Below are 7600 nucleotides of genomic sequence, written 5' to 3' on the forward strand. Positions count from 1 at the left end.
CGACGCATAACAGGCATGGACGATATGAACTATTTCAGGAAATATTGGGATGCGGCACAAGCTTTGGCGGTTCATATGCAAAGAAAAGGCTGTTCGCAACTAACGATTTTTGACAAAGACTGCAACGAATCCCTGGCAAGAAACTCCTTCTGCTTGTCTTTGAGTGAACCCCAGGAGAAGCAGCTGGGTCTTTATATTCTGAAAGGTTGTCTAGTACAAATAAGGAAGGCATCATCGAACAAAGAAGATACTAGAGAAATCAGTTTCGTCCATGACATCTTTCGAAGTTTCTTCCTTGCCAGCTCAATTATGGAAGAGCTCAAAGAGTTGAAAGATTGTGATACCGGGAGCATTCTCGGTCTGCGTATGCTGAACGAGGATACAGAAACGATCAAGCGTTGTGCTGAACTGTTGACTACCAATGTTGACTGCAAAAAGCGATTGTTCGATATTATAGAAGCTTCGAGACTCCGCTCAGATTCATTTTCTATCACAGCTTCAGCTAACGCAGCTTCCATCTTGACGGCAGCTCGCGTGCCATTCTCGGGCTTAGACCTTCACGGTGTTCGAATCCCAGGAGCAGTACTGAGGAATGGAATCTTCCATCGAACCAACTTGAGCAGAGCAGACCTATCCCGTGTGAATGCAGCTCATGCATACTTGTATGAGACTCGACTGGAACAAGCTCAGCTGAAAGATGCCTACTTTGGCGAGGAAACAATACTGGAATCCCTCGACAGCAATCGAAAGATTCGTTGCGGAAGACTTGGGCCTCTTGGCAAGCATTGTGCTCTAGCTTATCATGATGGCAGAGTGGATATATGGGACTTAGAACTGAAAACGCTCCGTCACAGCTTCTATCCACAAGTTAGAGACATCGTTTTCATGTGTTTTGGGCCTGATGAGAAGACGCTGGCTTTAGAACTTCGCGACTCGTTGGTTGAAGTTTGGGAAGTAGAGACTGGAGAGCTGTTGAGAAGTTTTCCGGTACAAGGAGCAGAGATTCAAATGATGAGTCTAGGTGATGGCAAGAAAACGTTGACGCTTCACGTTCAAAGCCTTGTTGTGACGCAACTGGATGTAGTAAATGGGAAGGTCCGTTATGAGATGGCAGTGCCAAGAGGTAGGTTTACGAAGAGATGGTTCGCCATGGACGGGAAGACTTTCTTTCTTTTGATGGACGATGGCACTATGGAAGCTTGGGATGTGCAGACAGGGGAAATTCGTTACACGGTTGGTGATGTTGTGGATTTTGATGTTGGCAAGGAAAAAATAGCTGCGATATTGATTACTTGGGAAGTGAAAGTTTGGGACATCAAGACCGGGCAACCTCTCCATACGATATTGCCGACATCGATGCCTACTGTTAGACCCGACTGGAAATACAACTTGCTTTTGGCACCAAATGGAAATACTCTGTTTCTCTTCACTTTGTCTGGGATGCAAGAAATAATGCAAGTGTGGGACGTAGAGACTGGCGAGATTCGAGGTACCATCAGAACAGCAGATGGAAGCATCGCCGACAAGTTGAGCATCAGTGAGGATGGGAGGACTGTCGCATTTAGAGTCAAAGATGGCGGAATAGAAGTGAGAGACGTCGAGTCAGGGGAGCTGCGCCAAATGATAAAGCCACAAGGTGAGGAGATGAAAAGTTTTCAAGTATCTCCTGACGGGACCGCCCTTCTCTTGCACATGTCAAATGGAAGTATAAAAGTTTGGGACATAAGTAGTGCAATGCTCTGCACTAGTTTTGAATCAGAGGATCGACCAATATCGCAGTTTTGTTTTCAGTGGGACATTCACGCCGTTGCGTTGCTTTCGGGTAACGTTGTAGAGGTTAGAGACATAAGGACTGGGTCGCTTTCTCGTGCATATCACTTGCAGGACGCTATGGATGATGTAGGAGAGTTGAAGTCGGGCACCGATGGATTGATCTTCTGGATTGACAACGTCAATGATCGGCTAGAAGTTTTGGACATCAAGACCGGCGACCTCCATGAGGCACAACTCGATTATGTTTCTGATATAGCACTTGGGTGCAATGGGAGATTTATTGCGTTTAGTTTTGAAGATGGAAAGATACAAGTGTGGGACGTAGAGACTGCCGAGATTCGAGGTACCATCAGAACAGCAGATGGAGGCATCGCCGACAAGTTGAGCATCAGTGAGGATGGGAGGACTGTCGCATTTGAAGTCGAAGATGGCGGAATAGAAGTGAGAGACGTCGAATCAGGGGAGCTGCGCCAAATGATAAAGCCACAAGGACAGAAGATCATTGATATCAAATTTGGACCTCAAGAGAAGTTCTTAGCTTTGAGATCAAACACTGGCAGATTGGAACTTTGGAATGTTGAAACAGGGCAATATCTCAAAGAATTGAAAGGAGACTCCGTCCACATCGACGTAGTTTTTGTCGATGGTTCCATCCTGGCATTATCACCGCAGGGGAGAGTAGAAAAGCAAGATTTTCAAACAGGTCCGCGCCTTCAGACCCTTTCAGAGCAGGGAAGCTCGGTGATCAATGCAATTTTCAGTCCAAATGAAAAGTTTCTTGCTCTATTGCGTGGTGATGATCGTCAATTGATTGAGGTGTGGGACATCGAAAATGAACAACTTCTGCATCCTCAATCTATTCAAGTAAGTAATGACGATAAAGCAAAGTTGGAATTTGGACCGAACGGAGATACAATATTGTGGAGTTTCTTCAATGGGACCCAATTTGTCACAGAAGTTTTTGATACGAAGACAAGGAGGGTTCATCGTACGGGTGTTGCACAAGACGTTGTGAATGTTCAGGTGAAGAAGGCCATATCTCAACCCATACATGGGAAAATTACATTAGCATATGATGGCAAGAGTATGTGGAGGGTAAATGAGACGAGTGAGGACATTGTAGCTGTGTTAGAGAGGCATGCTGCAGCATGTATTAGACATGCTAATGACACTTCATCAGCAGAAGCGAGCGAGCAAGTATCCAAGGAGCAGACGTTGCCAATCCCGATCCTCCATATGGAAAATCCAAGGAGTCCTTTCAATATCTCTCAGTTCCACGACAGACAGTGAAACTCGCACACTTCTCGCCAGATCAGAACTCAATCATCTTGCGGCTTTACGACAGAAGCGTCGAAGTTTGGGACTCGAAAGAGCTGAAGCTTCGATATGCCATCAAACCTCAGGGAGAATGGTTGGTTGCAAACCTGTGGTTTCGTCAAGAGAGCAACAAGCTGGTGTTAATCATGGCTGATGGGAAGGTGGAGGTGAGGGACCTCGGTACAGGGAAACTTCAGCACATTCTCTGTCCGTTGGCAGGAGGAGAAACCGAAGATTTGCCAAGAACGCCTCTCAATCTGAGTCCTGGGCATGACGGACAAACCATTTTGATCCAAGGAGAGAAGATCGGGTTAGAGGTTTGGGACATTCAGACAGGAACCCGCCGGCAGGTGCTCGAGGCGCACGATGAAGACTTGATCAGGGACTTTTGGGTTGGACCTCAGAAATTTCTTCTTACCTCCTCTCTGGATGGCTTCCTGAAGGTTTGGAGGTACTGCGACGACGGGTACTTCCTGCTGAGTTTCGATCTCAGTCATCGAGAAAGGTCCCTGGTCTGCAAGGGAGCATCGGTCAGTGAAGACATGATCTCGGAGTCGCAGAAGCGTCTCCTCAAAAGCAAGCAGGCAATCATCAAACCTAACAGATGGCTCAATGTTCCTACTGCTTGGGCTGGACCTGTGAACAAGATTCGTAGTCTCCTAGGCTGGCTTGATTAGTAACAACATAGTGAATTCAGATTGAATGAATGATTCGATACGGTTTGCTTGATTAGTAACAACACAGTGAATTCAGATTGAATGAATGATTCGATACGGTTTCATGTGCTTGTAATGCTGCCAGCGTTGCTCTATCATCTATCACAATTGTGCAATTTTGCGCCATCGTTGTGGCATTCTAGCGTAGACAAAGAATAGCTGTATGTTGACAAAATGTGCGATGAATTGACCTACCATTGATCTCTCAGCGATGGCAAGTAGATCAGATCTGTCAGCCATGGCAAGTAGATCAGATCTGTCAGCCATGACAAGTAGATCAGATCTGTCAGCCATGGCAAGTAGATCAGATCTGTCAGCCATGGCAAGTAGATCAGATCTCTGAATCTGTCTTGACACACCTGATGGAAGGCTGGAATGGGAGAGGATGGCAAAGAAGGAGATACAAGGAGGGAGGAGGCACACGAGCAACAACCGTGAGGGGTTTGTGAAGAAACAGGATGTGGCAAAGACTCGATGATTGTTCTATCTCTCTCGGCAACTGTGTTGATTGGATGCAACTGTGTTGATTGGAAGCGGACTAGGTTGCAGCATCAGGAGAGCCTTCGCCGTACTGAGCAACATGAATGTGACTGGCGACTGGAGGATGAATTACATCTGATCGAAACATGGAAAAATTGACGGAAACATCGCATCAGCTCTACTGTCAGTGCTCAACCAACCCTCTCCCGGCAGACTCAACTTGCAAACTTTGCAATGAGCATCCAAGATGTCAAGCGGGTACCGCCGACGCACTCTCGCCTCTCTTAGCAAGCCTCTTATCCTTCATGTCTCACAGCATTTGTCACTGAGATGAACGCAGATGCTTTATCAACCCTATGATATCTGCATCCTCTTTGAAATTCGACATCAGAGAGATTGAATGTATCTACAATCATGGAGATATGAAGAATGTTTGATCTAGAATGTATCTACAATCATGGAGATATGAAGAATGTTTGATCTAGAATCTGAGCACCTGCAACTTTGTTGGCCCTCTCCCTTCCACATCGATGAGCTTGAAAAGCTTCTCGCCACACCACCAAGTTGTAAACATGGAGAACTCTAGCACTGATCGCAGCGCTGCATTGGACGAGGAGGATCGCATCAACCTTCTCGTCAAGGTGCAAGGATCCAACAAGAAGAGAGCAAGGGGAGAGTACGAAGCATCCAAGGTTATGTTCAGCGGAGCCCCAGGGTAAAGCCCATATTACAGCTTAAAACATCTTAAAGATGTTCAACTAACCTAAACCATTCTCCACTGCTCCCTCCAGCCCCTACGGCACTGCCCTCACTGAGGACTCTGTCTCTCTCTGTCTCTCTCTCTCTCTCTCTCTCTCTCTCTGTCTCTGTGTCTCTCCCTCTCCCTGCCCCCCGGCTGAAGTCTCCCACTACTCTGACTGTATCAGGTCCTGTGGATTTGTTTCTCTCTAGTGCATGCTCGGCCGGCCCATTCTGTGCGCCGCTCGATGGTCGAGGCCATGCGCATGCAGTAGCAGCTGCCTCTGACGACTTGAGTTGCAGAAGAAGTCGTCGCCGTCCTCATGCGGCTGCCGTCGCTACATCCGCGCGTCTGCTGCGCATTCGCATCACTGCCATGGAGACATTCATTGCGGGTTGTCGGGGAGATCTCGTTCCGTTATTTTGGAACCGTCAGACACGCAAGCCATGGCGGAGGTGAGGGGAGCGTGAGGGAGGTGGAGGCGGGGAGGGGAGGAGGAGAGCGACGGATCTTGCGAGGTCGCCATGCATCTGACATGAACATCCGGACACGATCCTAGCCGTGCCGAGCTTGCGTTCCTAGATGCTGCCCCTGCATTGACACCGACCCCCCCCCCCGCCCCCCGAGATGCTTCGATAGGAGGCATGCTGTTATCATTGCGGGGGGAGGGAGGAGGTAGAGGCTGCTGAGTGATGCTGTGTGACATGCATGAGGTTTCATCCCGTAGATCGTGCGCCCTGCCCTCTTGACATGTCTGACAATCGGTTCCAGCTCAGGAGCAGGAGCAAGCGCAGCAAGGATCCGGGGGATTCCGTCGCCCGACCGGACGGGGACGATGGCAAGGACAAGAATGTCAAGGACGAGAGCAACAGGGAAGTATTTCCTGTGTACGAGAACTCTCCCGCAACGACAACAGCAGGGATATTCGTGATAGCAGCCGTCTTCTCAGTCTATGTCGCGACCATGTACCCTACGGTCCCAGGGGGCGACAGCGGGGAGTTGATAGTGGCAGGGTGTACAGCAGGGCTAGCGCACCCCCCTGGTTATCCTCTCTTCACCATGCTGGCGATCCTGTTCCACAACATTCCGTTCGGCTCGCCGGCATGGCGGGTTAACTTGCTCTCCGTCTTCCTGTCGACCGGCTGCGCATGGTTCCAGTTCCACTCGGTTGTGCTGTGGGAGGAATCCCTATCGAAGGACAGAGGAGGGAAAGGAGGGAGGAGGATGTGGGAGTGGACAGTGAGCGTGTGGGCAGGCGTGCTGACGTCCCTGCTCATGGCGTTCTGCCCTCTGCTGTGGATGTACTCGATCCAGGCTGAAGTGTTCGCCATGAACAACTTCTTCGTTTCCCTCTTCCTCTACCTCACAGTGAGGTTCTACATCTTCCGTGAGACCAGGATCGCATTCCTGGGATCGTTGGCCATAGGGCTCGGGCTCAGCAACCAGCACACTCTGATCTTCTACGCCCTCCCCCTGGTCCTCTTCGTGTTCATCACAGGGTTCAGCGTCCTCTGCTCTCCCAAGAACCTCCTCATCCTCGTTGCCTCCGGTCTTGTCGGTAGATTTATGAGGATGTGCAGGTTGGGAGATTGAGCATATTGAGCAGGCCTCTCCCCCTACGTGTACCTCCCCCTTGCCGGACGGCAAGCAGCCTTCGGAGCCTGGGGGGAGCTGGATACTGTGGATGGGTTTCTAACTCATTTCCTTCGAAAGGAGGTGAGATGAAGACGGGAGATGCAGTTCTGAAGCATTGGAGGATGGAGCAGGAGCAGGAGCAGGAGCAGGAGCAGGAGCAGGAGCAGGAGCAGGAGCAGGAGCAGGAGCAGCATAACATGAAGACGGGCATAGACAAAGGAAGGTAGGGTAGAAATGGAGGGGAAAAGAACATGTCGGGATCAGGATCTTGAAGCGGACGCGACACAGTGTGTTGTTTTGATACGGCGGGATCAAAGACTCAAAGATTTCTCCGTGAGAACGAGGGGCTGATGCTAAGCAGGAGAAGGAGGAGAAGGATAAGAAGGAGAAGCAGGAGCAGGAGCAGGAGCAGGAGCAGGAGCAGGAGAAGCAGGAGCAGGAGCAGGTGCAGGAGAAGAAGCAGGAGGAGCAGGTGCAGGAGCTGCTCTCTTGTTCTCACGGCAATTCTTTTCCTAGTACGGAACATTCAGACTGTACTCAGGAAACGAGAATTCAAAGGTACGTTTGTGGAACAGAGGAGGAGGGAAGGGGGTGGAGGGAAATCCGAGTAATGTCGTGTTTGGGGCTCTTTCCTTCTTTCCTTCCTTCTCTCCCCTCCTGTCCTATCTCCTCCTCTCCCCTTTGTCCTCCTTCTCTCCGCGTCTCTCCTCTCCCACCATGATCATCGGCTAACGCACCATCATCATCGTCAGATAGGTGAACAGCTCTGGGAAGCTCTCTTCCTGTACGTCAAGAACTTCACCTTCGAGTCGACCCTCGTCATCGGACCTTTCTTCTTCGCCGTCGGTCTGTCGCGCGTCGTCGTCGACTGTTTCTCCTCGCGCAGGTCCCAGCAGCCCTCCCTCTTCCCTCCTCCCTCCTCCCTCTTGCGCACCCTCGA

At 50.0% G+C, this 7600-nt stretch overlaps 1 protein-coding gene across 1 annotated transcript; it reads left to right on the top strand.

The window, feature by feature from the left end:
- Nucleotides 1–885: 885 nt before the first annotated feature.
- Nucleotides 886–7392, top strand: GUITHDRAFT_78833 (hypothetical protein; the record flags this gene model as incomplete). The annotated part of the gene is made up of 3 exons (XM_005823509.1): nt 886–1783; nt 2030–2693; nt 7191–7392. 3 exons carry the CDS (start codon nt 886–888, stop codon nt 7390–7392), a joined length of 1764 nt encoding a protein of 587 aa, XP_005823566.1.
- Between the last annotated feature and the right edge of the window lie 208 nt (nt 7393–7600).

Source organism: Guillardia theta (genome assembly GCF_000315625.1).
Source record: "Guillardia theta CCMP2712 unplaced genomic scaffold GUITHscaffold_107, whole genome shotgun sequence".
Taxonomy (NCBI): Eukaryota; class Cryptophyceae; order Pyrenomonadales; family Geminigeraceae; genus Guillardia; species Guillardia theta.